The sequence below is a fragment of the Neopelma chrysocephalum genome, unplaced genomic scaffold, assembly GCF_003984885.1.
Source record: "Neopelma chrysocephalum unplaced genomic scaffold, ASM398488v2 Primary Assembly neopelma1_45, whole genome shotgun sequence".
NCBI classification, from domain to species: domain Eukaryota; kingdom Metazoa; phylum Chordata; class Aves; order Passeriformes; family Pipridae; genus Neopelma; species Neopelma chrysocephalum.
Genome location: NW_020897704.1, coordinates 8503577 through 8528493, shown reverse-complemented (window position 1 = coordinate 8528493; position 24917 = coordinate 8503577). Strand labels below are relative to the sequence as shown.

Sequence of the window (24917 nt, the reverse complement as noted above, 5' to 3'; positions counted from 1 at the left end):
CTTTGCCTTGGTTCCAAGAAGCTGCCTACTCCTAGTGACCTTAGAGAACTGGTGTTGCCTATTTCCTCATCAAGGTGCAGTACCAAGCAGGTTTTCTGGCATCTTTAAAGTTCTCCGAATATCTCAAGGTCTTTTAGCTTCAGGAAATACAAACTAATGCTCCAGTGATTTTGCTTTTCACCTTGTTCTGATCGCAAGTTGAATGTGAAATTCAGAAACTCATATGAACTACATCAGTTAAAGAAAGTAAGTTTCTAATGTAACAATGAACAGAAGTGAATTATCATGGCTCAGAGCCAAATATGCATTGATTTATTTCTGTTAGTGTTTGAAGTTTTGTCATGCTGTAATGCTATGTTTAAACCTTCACTGTATGTACAGTAGGCACAATAAGGTGGAATTTCAAGGAACTAGAAATATGTTTGAAAGAGGATCTGTTGCTTTTGCCAACCTCCCTGTCTTCTACCCCGTACTTCCACTTACAAAGTGCCCTTCCTTCTCTGAGTCATTTAAGCCTCAACGACATATTGCATCAGACTCCTGGAAAAAGCATTTCCATAGACTGGTCTACTGGTGAACAATCACTTCTTGGACAAGGATTGCTGTTCCAGACTATGCCCAACAGACCGTGTCAGTTGCTGTGTTGACAAAGACAAAAATGAAACTAAAAACCTTCACCTAAAATGCATGAAATGTAAACATGAGCACTGTCACTAATATCTTAGTGATTGAAAACTTTTGAAAACTACCCACATTTATCAGTCTTCTAGAAGAAGAAACAAGACAAAGACATTTACTCAAACCCAGCACATATTTATCTATTTATTTATTTATTTCTCTGTGTCACAGCCTTCTTTCAGTGATATTGAATACAGAGTGTGAGTCTGCATGATTCCATACATGTGCACTACCACTGTAAATGTATTTTGGCAATCTGCTTTTATTTTCAAAATCTTTTTCAATTCACGTGTAATAGGAAGGGCCACTTAGAAAAGAAAGCTACAAAATGCTATGATGATGGCTTATCTTCAGTGATGACTCTTCCTGGCTATTACTCTCTAATGTTGATTCCTTCTCTCTTTTCTCTCTCCAATTTTGTGGAGAAAAATTGCACTATCCTGAAAGAGGTCTTGTTACTATGTGATTTTCTGGACCATGTCTAACATCTTTGAATCCAGCTATTGCCTATCCCTCTTCTTTAACATCCCTTTGCTCTTTATTCCAAGGTTCTACATGATTGCTTACCCCATTTATCTTATCCTGCCTCATACCTTTTTGTCCAAGAACCAAGTACTGCACACTCTGGGATTGTTTTCTACCCAAGATAAATAAATGTTGTCTTCCTCTCTCTGATTCTACCAGAGTTCTGATTTTGGGTTAGGTTGCAACTTCACTCCATTTGCTCAGTTTTACTTTAAAGAACTGTTTCTTCTGTGATATTACAATAAAGTACATGGATACAACGGCTTGGTAGAAAGGCATGACCATGGACCAAACAGAAACAATGACCAGCCACCGTAGAAAGCCTTGTGTGCTACTTTCAAAATCACTTCCACTAGTTTGTTAAGGTGACAAAACTGTGCAGAAAATAATGCTTCAACATGGAAGTCTCATTTGAATTCACTTTTTTCCCTTATTCATTAAAGCAAACAAAAAAATGCATTTAGAGAAACGTGGCCTTGTCAGTTTGTAGGGTGAGTTTAAACCACCCCTCGCAGCTGCGTCTACGTTGCAGAGTGTTGCTGACACAGCAGTGCAAGGATAAGCAGGAAAAAGCACTCCCCAGCTTACACAACTTTATCAGCAAATCCTCCTGGTCTGAGTGCAGCTAAGTTAGCAGGGGAGTGCTGTTGTCAGCTTAGTTACTTGTGTTTAGCATCAATCCATACTTTCTCATCTATCATCAGAAAGAGTTCTTTTCCCAAAATGCACTGCACCTGCACAGAAAAGTCTACCTGTGTAACCACACCAGCACAGCTGTACCAGCAGAAGCTTTCCAGAACAGAGCTGAAAAGCAAATTGGTACCTGTCCACACAGCCCACCAGCTACCACACTAAACAAACATCTCAGTGTCTACTTTGTTCAAAACATTTCTAGTGCAAGCTACAACACTCCCATTTCTGATCAGCCAAAAGCATGGCAACATTTGTACATTTTAGAACATAGAGAAAATTCCTGAGCATCTTCAATAATATTTACCAACTGTACACAGTTACTTGATTCTGAAAAATGGTCAAGAAAAAAGAAAACAAAGGAGGGGAAAAAGGAAAAAAAATGTTAAAAAAAAGGGAGAAAAGGAAAAAAGAAAGATGTCCACAAACCTCTCTGTAGCTTAATACATTATTTGACCATACTGGCAACAGACCTCCTCTTAACTATAAATTCGTGCATGCAAACAGCATGAAACAGAACAAATACTACAGCAGACATTTAAAAATTTCTTATTGCTCTGAAATAACAAAAATTCCCATACAAGTGGTAACTGAAAAATTACTGCCATCCAAGTAAGGCAGAGCTTAGTTTATACAGTTTTGCAGACTTTGAAATAGCTGATCTGGGTGTTTGGATGCTCTTGAAGACTGTGCTCATTGGCTGCAGTGAGTCCCAGCAGTGACTGCAGCGTTGTTGTGCTCCTTGAGCGCACCTGGACTCTGGCAGATCTCCTTCTCAAACAGAAGGAGTGGAACAGTGGAACCTGTACACAGCCTCAGCTGCCCATGTCACATATCCATAAGCAGAAAAGTTAAGCAGGACCACTGCTAAAATACATGTTCAGACCACATTCTCCTTCCAAGTACTGTATTGCTTCTTGTGATACTCAAGTCAGTACTATTTTGTAAGCCCTCTTCAAGGACACACTCTTTGTGGTCAGATCACCTTGAGTTATGGGCATAAACAATTGTACCCAACTTAATGATGAGGTCTTGAAAGGTTCCTCCTTCCGGATTTTGCATTTCCAGAACACAGGTTTGTGTAAGAGATAAAATAAAACATGGGGTAAGGAGAAAATATAAAAGTTAATGGAAAGGGAATGGAAACAGTGTCCTTGCCTACTAGAAAGTCAACAGCAGAGAGAGCCCAGTCCAGCTCTGTGAGACTTCAGCCCACGGGTCTAAACTGGCAGCAGCCCTCCACAGTAGCAGACAAATGCCCTTGCAGTTCTTGATACAAGAGTAGCTCCATTTGCAGGTCAGACTTATTCACATGAACAACCAATGCAATAGTTAGTTGTTTCCAGTACAAAATTCTGCAACACAATAAAAGCTTAAAGACAAGGTAACATACACTGAATATAATGAAAACTTAATAATGAAGTTAAGGTTGTACTGACCTGATTACATAACTCAATAAAACCTCCTCTGCTAAAATGAAGTTCCACGTGGCTGCACCAGACTGACACAAAAGTTAAACGGCGTCACTTCAGAATCCAGGTCAACTGTCACAAGGATGACAGATGGCTGGGGCTGTCTAGTCTTAATCTAACTACATTTCCCTTTGACAAATATCAACAATGAACAAATGGAAAGAACTGAAACACAGTTTTAACATCCATATTAATGCTAATGGTAGAATGCTTTATGGATTTATCACATTTTTGACTGTCACAACTGAAAGTACATCATTTTTGTATTCTAACGGCAGCAGGTCTAATTTAAATTTATCTTGCTACGACCAAGCAAAGTTCCACTCATGATTTTGGAGATTCCACTTCACTTTAGCTAATAGACATAGATCATATTACATTTATGTTTCTTGTGTATTTCTTTAATGCTGATAAAACTCCAGGTTCAGAATTTTAAGAGGGATCCTATTTAAAGGACACAAATAGATCATACTACCCATAGCATATTTATCTATAAGTGGCATTGAATTTACAGCTTTCACCTGTGGACTGTGATCTAGAAAGATCTATGAGACATTTTATTTTTGTCAGCTCTTAGAAGTAAAAATCCCAAAAGTAAATCCCACAGAGGACAGAAAACCCCTGTAACTCACCACTGTTTTCCCAGGAGCCATACTCCAAAGAACAACATTAACCCATACCTATTTTGTTGGCAGAAATGATGTATCCTTGGACCAGAATTGCTGAGAAATCTACAGAGACATATAAACACTATCAGCCTCGTATCATCCCAAAGCCATAAATGAAGTGCGTACAATGATTGGAGAACTTTAAAACAGAGAAAGGTTAAAGCCCCCACCCAGTAACTGGCTCAATAATTGGAAATAATTGTAAAAGGTAAAGTGGAAAAAAAATATGATGGATTTTGTTATAAACTGATGTCCTCTTCCATTAAAGTTTCCTTCTACGGACGCAGCGAGTTTTGCATTTCTTTCTAATGAGTACGCTGAAGAATTAGTCTGTATGGTTCAATCGAAAAGGATTAAAGTCTAAAAACATTCATACGCGGAATGCCACGAAGTGAAACCTCACTCGAGGGGGAACCTCCGGGCCGGTGGTTGGGGCCAGGCCGGCGCCGGGGCCGGGGCCAGGGCCGCCACCGCCCGCCCCCCGCCCCCCTTCGCTGCGATTGGCCCGGCCGGACCCACCCGGCAGCAATCTCACTTCTGATTGGATTAAACTTCCGGCCGCTCCGGGGGGCGAATGAGGAGCAGTGGTGTTTTCGTGTGCCAAGATGGCGGCGCTCAGTGCCGCTCCCGTGGAAGGCCATGGCGGGGAGTGAAGCCTGAGGCAGCGGGGCCGGGCCGGGGCCACGGGCGCGGACGGGGATGAGGTGACGCCGCCATGGCGAGCGACGGGGGCAGGAAGCAGTTCTGGAAGCGGAGCGGCGCGAAGGTGCCGGGCAGGTAAGCGGCACCGCGGGAAGGTCGGGGCCCAGGACGGCGGTGCTGGGCCGCGGGGGGTGGCGTTGCCCCGTCTGGCCGTCCGGCATCGCTGCCTCCACAACACCGCGTTCTTGCTGCCCAGTTCAGCGGGACCCCGCAGGTCCCATGTGTCCCCCCTGCACGGACCGTGCGCGGTCGGTCGCTGCTCCAGCCCGGTGCCTTGTGAGCTCCTCGCCCGGAGCCTCCCGGCGCGGGCACCCCCGGGGGCCTGGGGGAGATGCTGGTGGTCGCAGTAACAGTTAGTTATAACTTGTATCACAAATTGTTAAATAATTATCTGAATGTGCGCTCCCAGCCTGACATCGTGGTTAAAAGAGTCAGCGTGATTCTGGGGATTGGTTCGCCGGGAGATTTTGAGTGGGAGAACGTGTTTGGCTCTCGGCAGCGGTACAAGTCAGGATATTTTGAAACTTGATACAAGTTGTGGTGTTTTTTAAATGCTTTGCAGGAAAGTGGATTTTCTGGGCATAGAGACAACTTTTAGTTTCTGTCGGATATTTCCGAATATCATCAGTTTCTCGACGGTCTTCCTGAAATGTGAGCAGCAGACCAGTCGTTGTGTCGTTGCAAAGAACTAAAAGACATATTCTCCCATTCAAAGCTTTCCAGGGCTTCAGCTTCTCTGAACTCTCGTGACCATTATATCAGGCTGGGAATGCATGTTCAGATGATAGTTTAGCGATAACCTTCTCTGCTCTTATCCCTGAACTGTTCTCACAGTGCAGTTTTTTTATGTTCTTTTTGTAAGAATGGTGTGTATTTGTGGTTCTCTGTACTTTGTACCATTTACCTGAATTCAACAACACATCCTGCTCATCATTTACCTTCTTACGTTTTCAGTGACCCATAAGCCCTGACTGGAAATGGCTTTGTTTCTCTAGTTATAAACTAACTTTTTCAGTCCAGCTGTTGTTGTTCCTCTAAGCCTTTTACTTTGTAACTTTGCTGGGTCCCTTGAGGGTAAAACATTTTTGACTCTTCTCCATTGCGCAGGGTCTATGAATAGGTGCAGTTAATTTGCAGGCAACTGCAGGCGTGTGGCAAAACAAGGACACTGTGGAGAATGTGCTTTTGATTTTCATTTCTTTTTTTTTTATGGCATGGAGAGGATTGTTGTTGCTTTATATTTGTGTGGATTTCCATTGTGGGTATTGATAGAGCAGTGTAAGGAAAAGGCAGATTCTGTGTGGAAATGGACAGTGACACTTGAGCCTCATGTGAAGGTAGAGCAAGAAACACAGAGACTTGACTGTGGAGAGCATGGAATACAGTCATGTGGAAAGCCTGGTGGTGGACTGACTTTTTTTTTCCATCGAATCACATAAAAATCATCAGAATTTTTATAAACTACCATTCTTAGTCACTGCAGGGCTAATTTCACTACTGTTAATGCTGCCCCTGTCCTGTGAGTCAAAGCCTCTCTTAAAATTTGTTATGACTACAGTTTTTTTGACTTGGTTCTATCTCAGGTTTACTAAGCTTGGACTTATTTATATTTCTGGTCTGGAGATTGTTCTTTATTTGTCAGGAGGCCATGTTTATCTTCTTTTATGAGGTTTTTGGTACAGGTTTAGGTAGATGCTAATGTTGCATATGATTTGTTTCTCTTACAATCAGAATTTTGTAGTAATAATTGCTATTATGAAGCCATATGTAAATTTGATGTGTTTTCTGTGGAGTATTTTAGTTAAAAATAATTTTATAGCTGATAACTGGGAGATAATGAACTTTTAGTTTGTAGGGAATTTTGTTTTTCACACAATAACATGCTGTTTTATGTTAGACACTGTAGTGAATAAATCTATCTTTGGAAGCCTATTTGTTTCAAAATATTTTTTAATACCTCTATGGCTTTTATTCTCTAACATGGCACCGTTTGCATTTTTCTTTGAATTTGTCATCCTTTTACTTTAGTAGTGGTTAAGAATTGTCTGTTTGGATTTTGGGTGACAAGGGTACACAGAAGATTAAATCTTTACAGATATTTCTTTGAGAATTAATTTTTTTTGCAAGAGACAAATGAAGAAATGATGAATCAGAGAAGAGAATTTTAAAGCAATGTAGATTCTTACTGCAGAGTTAACTTATTTCTTGTTTTAATTCCTGGTCAGAAAAATAAGATAGACTAAGTTGGTTTAGTTCTCACAAAGATCTCCTATTTGGCAAATCTATGATTCTTATTAAGTAACATTTTAGTATGCACATGAATTGCAACTTCGCTATTTTTGGTGGTATGTGGAATTCTTTGAAAGAGAAAACTGTTGGAACATTTCAATTCTGTTTATTATTTACTATTTAATACACAGAAACCCTCCAAATATTTATTACTTTTGTGATAACTCTTTCTTTTCCTTTAGTATTCAACATGTATATGGAGCTCAGCATCCACCTTTTGATCCATTATTGCATGGAACGTAAGTTAATCTGTTATTTAAATATTCCAGGTATTTTGGATTTCCAGTTATTTTGTCATCTCTTTTTTTTTTTCCCCCTGTTGGCTGTTAAGTTTGTTGTTAATCTTACTTTTTCAGTTTTAGTCATAATCTTGACTTCCCTGTTCTGACTTCTCTTTTGTGACTTCCTGATGCTTACCACATTGGGAGCTCAGCTCTTAACTAACGCAGATAACCAACTTTTAATATTTATTTGAAATACCCTATACATGGGAAATTATGATAAGGACAAAAAAAAGTGTTATAAGGACGAATATTGGTTTGGAAGGACCTTGTGCTTCTACTAGACTTCTTTTCAAGGGCTGTTTTAAAATGGTACAAGAAGTAAAAATTCTGGTTAATTTTCAGATAATACAGAGTTGAAGGCAGTTTAAATGTGTGATTTTGAGGGCTGAAGTAAAAGAAATGGGATTAATTCTTTCAATATACAGACTCATAAAGAGTAACAAAAACTAGAAGCTTATTGCTTGAAATGGCAGAATTGGAGGAAGACCTTGCTGTTTTAGACAGTGATGACAAGTTGGGCCAAAGAGTAAGTGTTATAGCACCTGTTAGGGAAGATATTCCCTGTAACATGTAACAGAAACTCTACTGAAGTTGTATGAGGACTCCGTGAGAGCTTTTTCTGAGTTGCAATTCTGCCTGCCTTATTGTAACAGAAAAAATGATAAACTAGCACAGGTGGGAAGACAGGGATGGTCAGAAACATACTCAAGAATGGTATTGCCACAGTTCCATGCCATGTGTTCAGGATGACCCTGCTTGAGCAGGGAGGTTGGGCCAGATGACCCACTGTGGTCCCTTCCAACCTGACCCATTCTGTGAAAAGCTCAGTTAAGATACTGGCAGTAACTTTTTTATTTTTTGAGAGCAGACTAAGAAACCTTCTGAATTTTATACCTTATTCACTGAATTCTGAAGGGAGATGTAATTGCTCTGCATTATCTTCAGTGAGACCAAGTGCCAGGTGAGGGAGTGATATTGGTTCATATCTCACACTGCACATTGATAGAGGGACAAAAGGTTAGGAGCTGATCAGGGTCCACTTAGACTAGTAAGTAGAGGAGATATCTTGCCTGTGGGAAGAGCAAAGTTCTGAAACAAATCCACGCTGGCATGCCTGAATAGGGAGGAATGATAGATTTAATAAGTTTAAGGTGAGACTTGATTTGTTTATGACAGTGGTTGTATTGCATGATTGCTTATGATGACTTAGGAGTAGACCATGACTTGATTATGGCTCCTGTGCTGTTATACAGCAGTTGCATTGAAAGGGATGAAACCTCTACAGAAATTTATGAAGCAAGAGCAGTGCAATGTGTCCTGTCTCTTTTGTAAGCTATTTTAGTGGTAATCCTTTTATTTGACTTGGGGGTTGGTCTTTTTTTTTTGTTTTCTTTGCACAAGGAAAGGAAAGATTTGTTCAGCTTCTATTCAAAGCGAAGAAGAGTCAGTTTTTACAGCCCTTGTTCTCAGACTTCTTCAGCTGTGTGTTATCATGGATGGATGTAGCAGTAACATGAGTGCAGGGAGATAAATATTTTCTACCTATATAGTATCGAGTATGTACTTTTGCTTTTTAGTCCTATTCATAGCTTCATTACTAGTTTTCTAAATATTGTTTATTTGGTTTTGAACAGCTTGGTAAAACCAGGTTCAAAGCCTCCTACAACTCCAGTGAAACTGAAGAAAGTCAGCACTTTCCAAGAATTTGAAAGTAACACAAGTGATGCCTGGGATCTTGGGGATGATGATGATGAACTGTTAGCAATAGCTGCTGAAAACTTAAATACAGAAGTGGTCATGGAAACAGCTCACAAAGTAATTCAGAATCACAGCAAGCTACAAGAACAGCATAAATTTCAGGAAGAACATCTACAGGAAGAAAAACAAGAGGAATTTGCACAGCTGACTTCAGTTGCATGTGGTGATAATAGGCTTGTTAAATCAGTCAGTGAAGGTCATACAGCGAGTGCATCAGGTATATTAAAAAGTGAAAAAGATGTTGAAAGTTAAATGAAGAGAGCTATAATATTTGCCCTGTAAAACAGTAGCCACTTCCCAACATTTTCTTAATACCACAGGAGAATACTGTTTATTAACATTGATTTGTTTGAGGGAGAGACTGCATGCCATACTAAACCATAATGTATGTGTGAGAGAAGTACATGTGAGGCAAGAATAATTAAACTTCCTTTGTTTTCAGCCTTAATAAATCTTCAGTTTTGGAAGGAACTTCCACTATTGAATGTATTTTACTGGTTGGATGCACCAAGATGTATGCAATTAATAGTAACGATAACGTGAAAAATTGTTATTAAAATAGTACTGTATAAAATATATTGAAAAATTGGAGAAAATCATGCATGTGGACTGGGAAATTCACTCTTGTGATCTGGTCTGTGGTTTATGTATAAGCTTTAAAGTAACCAATTGCAGTGATTTCTCAGTTTGTTTTTTTCTCAATTTGTTTTTTTAAAGAATGGCAAGGGGAATATGAGCAGCTTTTGGGAATACAGAGATTTTTAGAAACCCATTAGCCTTGATGTTAGTATGATCTCTCATTTAGGTGTTTTAATTGGGGAATACTGCTTGAAAGAGGAATGCTGCTTCTGCTATATCAAAGTAATTTGAAGTCCAAACTTATGCTGTACTTGAGTTTGCATTTTTCAAAAACAGAATTCAAGTGATTAGTAGCCTTCTTACTAGCTGAGGCTAACTGCTAGCTGCTTCTTTTTCCCCTCAGATAATGCAAGTGAAAATTCTTCCATGCAGAGATCACAGTCACTTCCACAAACGTCCACACCTCCCTTGGTGAGTGGGATGGGAGACTACAACACCTCAGTTACTCCTGCATTAACTGAAAGAGAAGCATCCCGATTAGACAAATTTAAGCAGCTACTTGCTGGCCCCAATACAGATCTTGGTGAGTGTTTCTTATAGGAGCTATGAAATACATCTAAATTATTCTTAAGCTATAGAATTTTCCTGTTTGATGTGTTGTCTGCCTGACTGTTTGGTTAGGATCTAATCCTTTCAACATTTAGAATTGATCTTGCAAAAGAAAGACGGAATAAAATTGAAAGCTTCTAATATTCACACTTTAATAAGTGATTTGTGTACATCCTTCTAATATGTAGGGTGTTCGATGGCTTCTTGTTCTTTCTCAAATTATTTCCTCCTACTAGACTAATCTCTGGAGAAAAAAACCCAAAGTATAATTAGCTGTGCGTATTGTTAATGCCTGATAATGGAACAGCATGGAGTATGAGTGATTTTCATGCTTAGAAATAAATAGAAATGTGAGAGACGATGAGGCGTGTAAGTATTGCTGCTTGTCTACTCAGTGAGCATTCTTCATGTTCACAGGCTGATACAGTAGTTCTGTGTCTCATCTGTGAGTGCTGACAACATGCTAATGTGAAAACAAATGTATTGTCAGATAACTTGACTGTTCCCTTTGTGCACTGGATTTTAGCTGCTGAATAGTCAATACAAGTGCTGAGAGGGTATCACAGAATCAAATGGCCTTGTACCCCAAGTGAAAATCTGGAGTAAGTAGAATTAGTGTACTGCATGGAGAACTTTGTGATTAGAAGGAGAAGTTTATGGCAAAATAATTAATGTCTTTGAGGTAGACCATTCTGGAAGATATCTGCAGGATATCTACTACAGAAGGAAGTAGAAATTGCATGTTTGCAGGTCTTGAATTGGTGTCTCCTGCTCGGTAGTTGTCATGGTACTTCTTCAGTGTAATGTAGTCCAAGTTGTGGCTTTTTTTTTTTCTTTTTGTGCTGTGTCTTTTTGTGAGATTGATGCTAGCAAAGTGCAACTGTGGAAACAATCTGAACTGGACAAGACTTAGCACTTCAGTGAGTTATAGGACATTCTTATGAAATGCAACTGTGCATAAAGTGAGGTGTTAAAATGTTACACATTTTTCATGAGCTCAAAAATGATAATCAAATATCACTTTTTCTCCCTTTGATCTAACAGATGTTATGAGTTATGTGACTGACTGAGATGAAAACTCATAGTTTTTAAGAATATTGTAATGGTAAAAATCTTTGTTACGTAAGGTTACAAAGTCAGAAGACAGAGTTTAATTTAAAACTATCCATTTTGCTTGTGCTGTCTAATTAGTTGGGAATACTTTCCCAGTAAATCAGATTTATTAATCGGATTAAAGTAAAATAATTTTGCAAGAAAATTTCCAGTCTTAGTAGCAGTGCAATCACCCTGCTGATGGTGAGCTTAGTCAGTGTTTTTTAAACAAACTGGGTTTGTTTGTTTTTTTCCCTATTGAACTTCATAAATCTCAGACTGAAATATAGGATATGAAATTTGAGTACGTTTGCTTGATATTAAAATGTGAAAAATATTTAGTAAGCTCTCAGTATTATTTCCTGTACAAATCACTAAATAATGCCTTTTCTAGGTCTGTTTTTAGGAAGCTTGTTCTTTCTCTTGCTGTGCAAAGCAATCAGTACAGAATTTGAAGTTGTGTGAATATATATATTTATAATGATTTTTCTTAGTGAAAGAAATAAATTTTATTGATGACATGCAAACTCTTGGTCATGAAGCTATTAGGAGTAGATCATATATGATAGTAGTGCTTGGACTACATTATTGGTATATATTTGGGAAAGTGTCTATGCATGTATACATGCAAATATGTATATACTTATTACCATATGTACAGTTCATTGGAATCTGGTGTGTACCTGCGCATATGCATTTTAAAAGTATGCATTTTTGGAAAATGCTTGGTTTAGCTCTGTGCTACAATGAAGACTGTATTTAAGAAGAATTCTTGATTTATAATGACAACATTACACTGGGAAACTGTTGTGTATTATGTGTGGTGGTTTTTTTCATTTCTTGTTGGAGTGTTTTTTTTTTTTTTCCTATTTTTCTTCAGAGCAATACTGTAAATGGACTAAGGTAGAACTAGGCAACAGGCTCCAAGCTAAAATTTGTACTGAATAATGTAGGGTCAGATACCTATTCTGTTGCAACTGGCTTATTCTGTTTGTGTGTGTGTGGTGTTGTGGTGTTTGTGGGTCTGTGTTGTGTTAGATCCACAGAGACTTGGGTTTTGGTTTTCATGATGAATTGAATTAGTAAGACTTGGAGACATTTTTGCAAATATTTCTGTTCATTTCTGCAAGTATTAGTATTTGTTTTGCTTAGAAGTAAGAGAAGTAAAGTATTTCTTTTGTCTTGTTTCCTTGATATAGTTTTGCATATTGTTAGAATAGATTATGCGACAAGTCCTTTCAAAGCAATATAAAATAAAGTTAATCTGTGGAACTGTAGCCATGTCATGCACATTTTCAGCTCAAGACTTTTCGCTTATCATAACATAAGAAATCAGCTTTAACTGTGAACACAAAGTAATACAAATGACCTTGAAATCCTTTCAGTCACGTTTGAATAATCATTATCCTATAAAGACAGTGTAAAATACAATGTTAGTCTTGTATGTCAGCTAAAGGTTGTGAAAGAATGTGTTCTTTCACAAGAAAACTCTCAAAATGATGGACTATGTGTATAAATTTGAAAGTGAAGATTATTTTAGCCACCAACAGATTTTGAAGTTGGGTTTGGTCCACAGGTTGGATGTTGTGAACTTGTGGAAATAGGTAGGTTCTACCAACCCCATCAAATAATATACCAGGTATAGACTGTAATTGGGATATGAATCCACTGGTAAATATTACATAAATATATAATGACAGAGTCATTATCAAAGTTTCAATGTACAGTTTTGTCCAGCAGGTGCTTACGTATACAAATGGTTATTAGAGCGAGGCATTATCTGAGAACATGAACTAGGAAAGGAATTGAAAAAAACACCCCAGAATTCTCAGAATATAAAATAATTAATTTTTAGATTATTTTATTTATGAATAAAGAGCTTATTTCCATGGCTCAAAAGTGCCCTTAATTAATTTTTAATATTTTGTAGAGCTGAACTAATCAACTCATGCTTATAATTTATAATTGCCCTAGTAATTGTTCTGTGTCTTCCTTTAAGACCTCCGAAGACACTTCTCTGTCCTGCAGGCATTTTTATTGTTTGTATAATAAATACATGCAAATAATATGCCTTACTTCCATTTGGCACTTTTTATTTGACTATTGCTATGTTATTACCTATGTTATAAATGGGGACAGAATAATGTGAATTGGATCTCAAGAGCAGTTAGCTGTATGAAAAAAACCCTATTCCTATAAAAATGTTTCTTCTAGGTATATGTTTTGTGCTGCAAGAGAGAGGTATTCAATGGCCCTAGCAATTTACCTTCAAGTAGTAAAATAATGCAAAGAATGGGGAGATAGTCTCATAAAGTTAGTTACAGAACAAAAATTGCTAAACAAGTAGAAGCATGTTACTGCAAGAAATGTGGGCTGATGGAAGGAGCCTGTTGTAACAAGCGGTTTTGGTTGGTGAGGGACTTGAGGACTGACCCGTCAATTAGATCACATTAGGTGTACTGAATGCAAATTCAGGAAGCAGGATAGGACTGTTGGTAGTATTGCTGGTTTTAGTAGACAACTGCAGAGTGGACTGCAGGGTCTGTGTGTCTGTGTAGCCTCCCACTCCTGGTACTGCATGCCAGGTTATTCAGAAGGAACAATTTGCAGCAGTTGTTTTGTGCAATCAGCCTGTGCTTATGCTTGACTTGCAGTCAAGATGTAGACTTACTTAATTTCACGCCTTGTCCTTCCTTGCAGTGGAGCTTCTGTCACTGAGTGAAGGTGGGATTGCAGAATCTTTTGCGAACAATTGGTTGCTTTAAGAGGAGGGGATGGGACTGTAACAAAGCAGCATAGAGAGAGTGTCTCTGGGAAGAAATTTCTTTCCTTCAACAGACACTTTGTACATAGAGGAACAGTACTTCTATGTCTGTCAGTTTTCCAATTAAAGTTCAATTCTATTAAATTTGTTCAACTTGTGCTTTCAAGTAGTCTTGCACAATGTTTTGGGGAGCTGTTTACATGTGTAAACAATGTAAGCAGATTATGTTCATAAAATCAGATGACATCAACAAACAAGTTGTTGCAGCCTCAGCATAGCAGTTGTATGATGGGTGTTTTAATATCAATTTAAAAATTAGCCTATTAAAGCACTTACTTAATTCCTTCTTTATCTTAAAATCAACTAATTTTCTGATTTTTTTACACTATATGTCTAATGAGTATGTAATTGGATGTCAGAAACAAGCAACAACCAACAGTGAGCTTGGTGTACTGTATTTTTCTGATTTAATAAGGCTTCACAATGTCGTAATGCTACTGTTATGCAACATAACACGTATATAATTTTTTTTTAGAGTCAAACCAACTAATTTCTTAAGTTGTAAAGCTGTTTTGCTTGTTAAGGTCACTTTTCTTACTACTTAGTCATGACATACTCCAAGTAGAACAAAATAATATATGGAAGTTTTAGCATACTACTTTGATAAAAATAATAGAAGGCTCTGTAAAAGCACCCATGAAAATGGTAAGGCATTCCCATCTTAAATTTATTGATATTGCTGTGTCATGTTCACATTCAACAGCACTTCTCATTGCATTTTTTAAACCTCATCTATTTCTTTTCCTCATTGTAACAAAATTTCAAAAAAGAGATTTCATAGAGTACCAGTAGCTGCTGAATCTTGCGCTCTCTTAGGTAGTATTTTGCTATACAATTAGTAGATTGCTGTGAAGTCTTACAGAACATGTAAAGGATAGCCAAACTCTTGATATCTGATGGCAGAAAATAATTACATAGTTTTACAGGAATTAAAAATGATGTTATCTCAAGTTATCTCATAACAATAACTAGTTGCCTGTGTGTACTATAATAAAAGAATTGTAAGACGGTTCTCTAGAAATTAAATTCAGAAAGAAAAGTTCTCATCACAGTGGGAATCTGTATTGTTGCAACAACTTGAAAAGTAGGATTTTACTATTTGTGCTCACATCCAGTCTAGTTTTATATTAAACCTGATTTAACATAGTAATTACCTTTAATTTATGGCTCATAAATACAGTGTTCTGTAACAACAATCTGTTATGTCCTTTAAAATTGCTTGCCAAACTGATGCTGATGAAAAGTTTCAATAACTTTACAAAATGCATTAATTGAATTGCACTTAATTTTGTTCCCAACTTCATTAATTTATCTGCACTGAGCTACATAGTGATTAATCTCTGAGCTCCTAGTTCAACCGTATAATTTAGAACTTTATTGCCCCTTGCAGCCTGGAATTACTTGTAGTTGATCATGTTAGTGCTTATTCTTCTTTCAGTTTGTTGATATATAGTATAAAGTGTGTCCTGCTGCTGCTTCATGTGATGTGACATTAGTTCTAGCTGTCTTTTCAAGTCATGATTACTGTATTTTAGCCATAATGGACAACTGCTCTGGAGATGTTTGCATGTTTGCAGTTAACTGACAGAAACTTGTATGGATTAGAGGTTATGGGCTTGCCTTTTACAGGAATTTGATGTAATAGAACCTAAGGTATAGCTGAACTGAAATGATATTCCCAATGCAACCACTGGAGTAAAGACTCATAATTAAAACAGTAAGAGCTACAATTTTTTAAAAAACATTCAGAATAGGGTTTAAAAGCTTTTCTCTTAGTTTTACTTGGAAAGCTTGTTAGAGACTGTTTGAATGGCATTACGGTTGATGATGCACAGACATTGAATGTTTTGGGAGAACTCTGAAAAACTATAATGCCACTTAACATCTTCTGCTGGCATAGTTATTCTCCATTACTTACCATCATTTCCATTGTTGGCTTCACTTGTAGGTCTTTCTTAGCAGTTTTATTAATCTTCCTTTTGCCTTAGTGTTTCTAATCTTATGTTCACTTGCTTTTCTGTACCTTCTAACACCAACCTCATCTATTTATGCTTCTCCGACTTTCGATGTGAAATAATGGACAAGATGTACTTTCCTGTTCTTTTCTACCAAAGGTTCTGAAAAGGATCTTCCCCTCTTTTTACAACAGTGGATTGGACTTTATTTCCTGTTTCTGCATGCATTCAGAGTAATGCTTTGTTCCATTGAGAAGATTAAGGGCAGTGTTTGATTTAAAAAAAAATAAATTAATGAAGTGCCTAACAGAGCTATTATTCATTTTGAAAACCAGTTGCTGTGGTTGCCATAGTAATAACAAGCCCTCTATTAAAGCTATTTTCTATATGTGCTGCCTGTATTATAACATGCTGTTGGGGGAGCTGCAGTTCTGTGCATCTGTGCTCTTGAAAGAATTTTCCAGCTTTGTATAGTTAAAATATCCAGGGAATTTATGTTATAGGAAAACATGTAAATCTAGTTTATCACATCTGTCGTGGAGTTGTTCATGCAGGCCATCACTTCATGTAGCCATTTACAGTGATCTCAATGAAATAACAGCTGTATCAGAAATGAATAATACATACAGAGAAATTTTGAACTCCTCTAATATTTCTTGACATATTTTTTATTTTTTTGTAATGGATAGAATTATAAGCTTGTAGTTCCAAGAAAAATACTTGTAGACTTGGTTGTTTGCCCTAATGTGTTTTAGGCGTAGTGGTTAATAGCTCTAGTAATTGCTCGTGGGGTTAAAAGGCTGGTAAATTAATGTTTTCTTTGTAAAATGCCCTATGAAATATTTATGAAATATGAGGAATCTTTAAATCTACTGCAGTAAAAGGATACCGTCCTAAGATTTCTGTTAGAATAATTTCTTTAAACTTTGTTTTCTTCAGAGAGGAAAGGTATATCTAAAAGTATTGTAGTAAACTAGATAAGAAATTTTTCCAAAATTAAATTAATTGTATCAATTTGAAGCAGTTTCCTACCACATTCTGCCTTCATAATAGGATATCATAACCCAACAATGTTTCTGTGAAAAGTAGCTGCTGTCTCCTAAGCAGAAGTGATAGTTGGCTAGTGTGAGCAAATAGAGTTACTTTTTGTCTAAAATCTAGGGGGATTTGTACAGATTTTCATACTCATTGGTCACAGAATTATATCAAATAATAAGACAACTGAAAGACAGAGTAACAATTGAGGTTCAAGCTGTTTCTTCAGAAAGTATCCTTTCAGTCTGGGACAGAGTTCATAGACAGGATTTTACAAATACTGTTTTTGGATCTGCCTAGTTTCAACTTGTTCTGTGCTCACATTTTTAACAAGTGATCATGTCTGTAATTAGAATGTTTTACAACTGCCCATTTTCAAAATAATTTTTCTGGAATTTTAAGAAAATATTAATTTTAGTGAAGTGAAGATATTTTTGCAGTGCTGTTTTGATTGAAAGTGTGTGTATGATTTGTAGGTGTTATTAAAACTTTTTTGTAGAAATCCTGTGCTTGGGAGCATGTTCTCCAGGTCATAACTAGGATGTCTAATTCCTTGGGAAATCTACAAGGGAAGGAGTTACTCTAATAACAGTACATTGAAATTATGCTTTAACTAGGGAGAATGTAATACTTCAGCCACTGACAAATAGTTTAATGATTAATTAGGTAATAAATAGAGGTCAAGTTTCAAATATAAGTACAAGCACATTTCCTTGCTATTCTCAATGTCTTGGTTGAGGATGAATTTTTTCTGACACCTAAATATAAAGCGTTGCAAACTGTGAGGTAGACACACATAGTCAAGTGCATTTTTACAAGACAGCAGTTTCCAAGTTTGAAACTTTCTCATCTGTACTTCCACGCTACTGCATTCTATGCAATAGAAGTTAATAAACTTACTGTGTGTTTGGAGTCTATTTGCACCCTACAGAGCAGAAATGTGGTACCTTTAGATTTGTTCCTTATTTTCCTCTAATTTCATTCTTTCCTATTTGCCTTTATTAAAAACAAAATCGAACAGTCTAATAGCCAAGGTCTAATTTGAGGAAAAAAAGATGTGTCCATGACGTTGTGAGTATAGATGCTGTGAGTATTAAAAAAAAAATGCAAACAACAAAACAAACAAATAAATAGCCCCAAACAAAACTCTCAAATAAACAAGTTATTTTTGGCATCTCTTTCCATTAGCTGCCATTCATCCTTTAATTTTGTAAATCCATGGGAATAATGACACATATTAAGGGAAGGAAGGCAAAAAATTTTTAGATGAAGAAGGAAATGAAAACGTGCTGGTGGACAGGTTGAAGAGAACAGATTCCCCATGTAGAAAACTGACGGAAGTTAGAAAAGTAGTGCTTTGTTTTCCAGTCTGCTTCTCTCTCTCTGCCTCCTCTGTGAAGATCTGACATCTGTGGATGTAGGTGAGAACTCTGCAGTCTCTTTGAAGCTCTGAGATGGGTTCCAGGTTTTGAGCTTCTGATAGTAGGAGCCACATGGGGCTGGTGGCAGCTTTTAAGGCCCGACACTTAGGCATGTGGAGATAAACAAGGCATTCTTTCTTGGTTGCCAGGAAGGATTGAGCATTGGATTTTGTGTGAGCTTACATCTTGTCTTGATTCTTATCATGTTTAGGCTATTTTATAACAGCAGAATATTATACCTGTTTTCTAACACTCTTGTATCAAGTGTCTCATTTGCTTCTGTTTCTTGGACAGAAGGTTTTTAGAGGTGTATTCAAATAGTTTTTTCTTTGTGTGACATCTTTGTGGACTTACTTGCTCTTAAGCTCCTGATTTCTGTCAGGCATTTCATATGTTTTTGTAGCTCTTGTGCTCTAAACAAAATAATTTCTAACTGTTTGTTCCCTTGAGCATGCTGTGTGCTATGTATTGGCTCAATGTGAAACTTAAAAAAGATTTTATCATGTGTTATGTGGAGAAAATTCAGCCTCAAATGGATTTTCTATTGCAAGGTACTGTAAAATATGAATGTACTTAGCACTTCTTGGTGGGAAAGTTAAATATTCAGTAGGAAACATGGAAGGAAAAGGGAAAAATGAGGTTTTTAAAAGAAAAGCTAAGGAAAATTGGATAAAACAACTGTGTTATTGTCGCAGCTTACAGGCTAGAACTTAGACAAACAGTGGAAGCAGGGACAGGTATCCTGGGAAGAGTGTAGGAATGCTGCCTTGTTGTGTAAGGTGGGGGTCAGGAAGGCCAAAGCATGGCTGGAGCTGGACTTGGCAAGAAATGCAAAGAAGGGTTTCTACAGGTATGTCACTCAGAAAAGAAAGGTCAAAGAAAGCAAACCCCCCCCCCTTATGAACAAGACTGGCAAACCGGTCTTGCCAGATGAGGAGGAGGCTGAGGTACTGTTGCCTAGGCTTGTGTTGTGTCCACTTGGGAAACCTGAACATACATAAGTCTATGGGACCTGACGAGGTATATTCTAGTCCTGAGGGAATTGGCTGATGTCATTGCCAAACCACTCTCCAATGATATTTAAAAAGTCATGGCAGACCCTGGTGATGGGAAAAAGGGAAACATTGCACCAATTTTTAAAAAGAATAGAAAGGAGGACCCTGGGAACTACCAATCTGTCAGCCTCACCTCTGTGCCTGGGCAGATCATGGAACAGACCCTCCTAGAAGCTCTGTGAAGGCACATGCGGGACAGTGAGGTGATTTGGGACAGCTAGCATGGGTGCACCCAGGGCAAGTCCTTCCTGACCAATCTTATGGCTTTCTGCAATGGAGTGATTACATCAGTAGACAACAGAAGGCTACAGATGTCGTGTATTTGAACTTCTCTAAAGCCTTTGACATGGTGCCCCACAAAATCCTTCTCTAAATTGGAGAGAGGTGGACTCCTGGTTGAATGATCACACCCAGAAAGTAGTGGTCAATGGGTCAATGTCCAGATAGAGATCAGTGATGAGTGGTGTCCCTCAGGTCTGCACTGAGACTGGTGCTATTCAATGTCTTCATCAGTGATATATTCCATGGAAGCAAGTGCACCCTCAACAGATTCACAGATGACACCGAGCTGAGTGGTGTGACATACAAGGGTCAGACTGTTCTTTTGAGGTTTGCTACTACACCTGATAAGAATTCTTGCATAACCTCTTTCAATTTTATTGTGTGCTTTTTGTCACTGGCAAAATGCTAGTTGAGCTCACTGTAGTGAAAAGTTAGAACCAGAATTTTGTGTGGTTTTTTTTGGAATAGTCTGAGATACTGGAAGGATCACTGAGGACTGTGATTTAGGGCATCAGTCAGTGTGAAGAAGTAGAATTATCACATACCCAGGGCTAATGGTTTGTGATTAGAATTTACTTAATTCTAGATTCTTAATTCTCAAGTGTGCAATCATATGTCTGTCTAACAGTTTCTGTCCTGAAAGCAATCACTGTACCACTTAACAAAAGCAAAACCAGAAACAAAAGCCTTGAGAAAGTTCAGACCAATCCTGGATGATATGACAACAGAGCAGAGGAGGTTATCAAATACAATAGGAGGTTATTAAATACAGTCCAAAGGTAAAGTTCTATGTCAAATAAGGAAAGTAGAGCAGAATATAAACCCTGTCAGGCCAAATGCATGGAAGCATTTCTAAAAGAGAATTTGAGAAACAACATATAAAACTAAGCTTTAAATGCTTTTTCTCCAATATTTTGGGAGAAGGAACATTGCCAAAGATTCTGTAGGCCCAGCAGACAATCTAGGTATTAAAAGAGCACCCAGAGAGGATAAGGCAATGGCAGAGGAATATAAATATTTGTGTTCAGTGTAGAAGAATATAGGGACGTATTCACTCCCAAATCCTGCGTTATGGATAATTAGAGGATCTGTTTCAAGTAAGTGCTGTGTTGTAATAGAAAGATGTTTTGTCGTTGGTTTTTACTTTCATGTCCAGTGCTGAGATTTCCTTCCAGACAAGGGTCCTTTGAAACCCAGTCCCGTAGGATATGTGTGTTATTGTTTGAAATTACGTGACAGCCCAAGCTATACCTAACTAAAGGAAATGTATGTTCGTTGCAGAATAGCATCAGAAGGGTAAATTCATTTCTCTTGAAACTTGCAGAAATACAACATTATTTCTCCATTCTCTTTAAATTTCAAAGAATGAATCCTTAGCTCAGCAAGTCCTATAAGCAGTTGTTTATATTTAGCGTAAATGCAAAGCAGAGGTTTCATTTGCAATGGTGCCATAATTTAAATTGTCATTGTCAAAACTGTCTTTGCTTGGTTATGAACATAGAAGGAAATCTCAGCAGCACTACAGGATAGAAAGCTTTACTGGAATAAGCTGTATTCCAATTTGTCTGTGTAGTTCTTGTCTTTGGCCTTAAATGAGTTACTTAGGAGTAACTAGAATTTTTGTACTAGATGATTTGTTACTGATTTTATCACATGCTCCACATTTCTGATTGTGACAGTAGATTTGCATGTTTTCTTGTTTCATGCTTTTTTTTTTCCCTTCTCTTTATGTGGCCTGCTTTTAAAGCTTGGTACCCATGTTTGTGCATAGATTGCTATTTCGTTAAGGGAGGAGAAAAAAAACTCAGAAAGGTGAAAGATTAGAGTGAGTTTGGTGGGGTGTAGAGTTGAGAATGAACAATTGATGTTAATAGAAAATAATAAAAGTAGTTTTTGATTTGCGACTTATTTTCTGTTTTCTGCATATACTAATTACATTGTTTGTAAATGGTATGGTTGCGTGTTAACAGTAGCCAAAACTTGAAACTTTACCCAAATGATTGTGTAAGAAAGTACTAAACTAATGCACAAGATCGGTTTCCTTTCAGCCAGACTACCAGTGACATAAATAGATCAGATCCAGTAAAGCATACTTGTTCATAAATACTGCACAAGGAGGAGTGGAGCAGGATGATGCACAGTTGGAGATCACTTGCTCTTGAAGACCTGGGGCCTTCATTGTTACTAAACCAACTGGAGCTAACTATCATGTTCTGGGGTGGAGTAGAAATACATAAATAATTTGTAGATGTGTTTAGTTACAGCAGACATTCTCTCTTTTTGTTGTTTTTGTTCATAAACTATACAAAATACCATTTTTCTACTTTTGTTTATGTTATATGTTTACTTTGCCTTTACTTCTTTTGATCCATTCCTACCTTTTTGGCTCTTAGAAGAATATAACCAGTGATACTGTTTCTTATGATTTAGTGCTTGGTATCTTGGGGATTTGCTTGACATCAAATCATGGCTGGAATTGAAGCTTGTTGCAGATATGGTGGGACTGCAAACAAATACCGAAGCTGCTCGGAGGCCGAGCAAACTCCCTGGGGTGTGCAGAACTACTGGAGATGATGTGAGAAATTGCTGTACATAACAAACAGTGTGAGAAGCTGTCAGAAGTTGTAGGTAGCACCTTATGGGATTCCACGAGTAGTAAAGGGGGAATTGTGTGAGAAATGCCTGAACAGTGCCATTGCGTGGAGAGTGGCCACAGGGGCCACTTTGGAAAGTGCAGTGTTACCAGACTAATGGTGCGAAGGTAATAATTTCAGAAATAGCAAAGTTGGGTATAGCTGTAGCAAAGCTGGGACCATCAAGGCAAGAAGTAATTGGAGTGGTTTGTTAAATTGGGACAGAGAAAAGGAAGTAGAAGCGTAGTGGAAATCGAAGATCAAATAATGGGAAAAAAGGTAAAATTATGTGACCAGCTGCTGTCGGGGGGTCCCTGTTGGGCAGCTTGTGCTTGATCATCACAGCTGGAGTCTTTTTCCTGTTGAATCCTTGTATTTGCAGTGACAACATACTCATGATGAAGTATATTTGTTGTGCCAGCCTGTGACTTACTGTTCAGTTTGTCTCTTAATCTGTGTTTATAGTCTGCACAAGTTCTTTGAGACTTTGGTTCACAATGAACTCTAGTAGTCATATTTTTTTAATATTACTGATCCTTTGGTCATCCTGTATTCTTCCAGTGTCTGTCAACTCCTTGAGATGAAGAATAAGTGAGAAATTTATTGTGATACCACCACGTTTCTTGGGGTTATGTGTATGAGCATGCTTTCATGCTTCCTTCATCCATGCATAGTGTACAGAAGTATTGTGAACCTTTTAATATTTTTGAAAGCATACGCTGCTGCTCCTTGCATTTTATGTATGCTCTAATGGATTACAACTGCTTTACCTGTGTATACCCTTCATATGCATCTCAAAAAACAGTAGGAGAATAATACATTTATATTGTAAGTAGCCGAGTGAGACAATGTAAGGCATGTACACTAAGAAATACTCCACTAAGTTACCTTATCACACTCGGGACCTATTGTCAGAGGTATCCCTATGGATAGCAGTTTTCCAGTATTTTATTATCATTAGGATTGCCCTATATTTCTGATTTCACTGGATTTTCTAAGAAGACATGATCATTGTTGTAAACACCTTTACGCTAATTTGAATATATCTGTGTATATTAATGGATAGATTCCTTGGTTCTCATGAAACATTTCTCTTTTAATAGATGAATTGCGAAAATTGAGTTGGTCTGGCATTCCCAAGCAGGTTCGTCCAATTGCATGGAAGCTTCTTTCAGTAAGTTGTATTTCTTTTTAATTCTTCCTTTGCATTTAGTAGTAATAGCTTTTTCAAGCGTTGCAAATAATTTTGCTTGAGTTATAATTCATTAGTGATAGTTGAAAACATTGTGTCCTGTTGCTGAATTGTAATGGAAGTTATGTTCTTTTGCTCAGTTTCAAGCTTATCCTATCAAATTGAAAGGAGAGGAATGAGAAGTAGTAGTAAATCATATCAGCTATATATCTTTATTTTTCAGCCTGGCTTTCTATGAAAGAAAGGCTTGTGTGATAACAGAGGCCTCTTTCAACCAGTTCTGATGGAGTGGTGGAGAGTTCAAAGACAAGAACATGCTTACAGTTTTCTTGAGAATAGACATGCAGTAGAGGAAACGAAGCCTATCAGTGTCCTACGAAAGGCTTCATTCAGGCTTCACATTAAAGTAACTGCAAGAAAGGATTAACAATGTACTGAGGAAAAGCTCTGATAGGATCTGTAGGTTTTTTGGCTGATTTTTCTATAGTGGTTTAGGATGAACAAGTCGGAACTGCTGTGGTCAATTAAGTTGTGCCATTGGCTCTCTTGATGTCAGACCTGTGAGTCAGTTCAGAGAGACAACCTAATTAAAAAGCTGATCACTTTTTTGTAATGTGAGTCTTTAACTAGCTGAGCTCTCTGAACTTTGCCCAACGACCAGAGGATTTTGCAATGGCAGTAGCTTGAGAGTAGGTTGACTGAAATACTGTGGAGCAGCACACAGAGGTGCTTTGGTTGGGCATTGGAGAGAAGCTTGTGGGAATCTGTGATTAACTGGGTTTGGTGTTACAGAACAGAATTTTTTTAATCTCAGTGTTTGCTTTCTAATTAAAATGGTTCTCCTGCAAAAATAGTGTTTTCCTCATAGAAGTAGTTTTCATGTCTACCTTATAAGCTATAGTACTTTTGATGGCAAACAGTTGTGCATTGTAGCTGTTGTTTGTCTGCCTGTGGTTGGGAGAAGGCTTGTGAAGATGTTTGTATTAAAAAGAAACAGAACTCTTGTTCTGTATACTCTCCAGAGGTTATGAAAGACACTTTCTCAGCAAATCTTCATGCATTTAAGAACTGTTTAAAATTCTGAATTATACACACACCAGTTTAACACTATTGAATTTTTCAGAGAGTAGACTTAAACTGCTTTGCTTTTTATAGAATAATTCCGTAGGGAATG

General features: G+C 37.6%; 1 protein-coding gene and 1 long non-coding RNA gene across 3 annotated transcripts in view; one reads left to right on the top strand and one right to left on the bottom strand.

Moving 5' to 3' along the window:
• Nucleotides 1-935: 935 nt before the first annotated feature.
• LOC113965609 lies at nt 936-4437 on the bottom strand. Its single transcript, XR_003533589.1, has 3 exons — nt 4046-4437; nt 3333-3530; nt 936-3196 (listed from the first exon to the last, which is right to left on the bottom strand). It is a non-coding gene; the product is annotated as an uncharacterized LOC113965609 (long non-coding RNA).
• A 177-nt stretch (nt 4438-4614) lies between these two features.
• The window catches only part of TBC1D22A (TBC1 domain family member 22A), a 152988-nt gene continuing 132685 nt past the window's right edge, over nt 4615-24917 (top strand). For both annotated transcript variants that reach the window (XM_027679259.1, XM_027679260.1), the window contains exons 1-5: nt 4615-4810; nt 7207-7263; nt 8943-9283; nt 10049-10228; nt 23655-23725. In XM_027679259.1, coding sequence (XP_027535060.1) covers nt 4749-4810; nt 7207-7263; nt 8943-9283; nt 10049-10228; nt 23655-23725 — 711 coding nt within the window. In that variant the 5' untranslated portion in view covers nt 4615-4748. The remainder of the gene's footprint in view (nt 4811-7206; nt 7264-8942; nt 9284-10048; nt 10229-23654; nt 23726-24917) is intronic.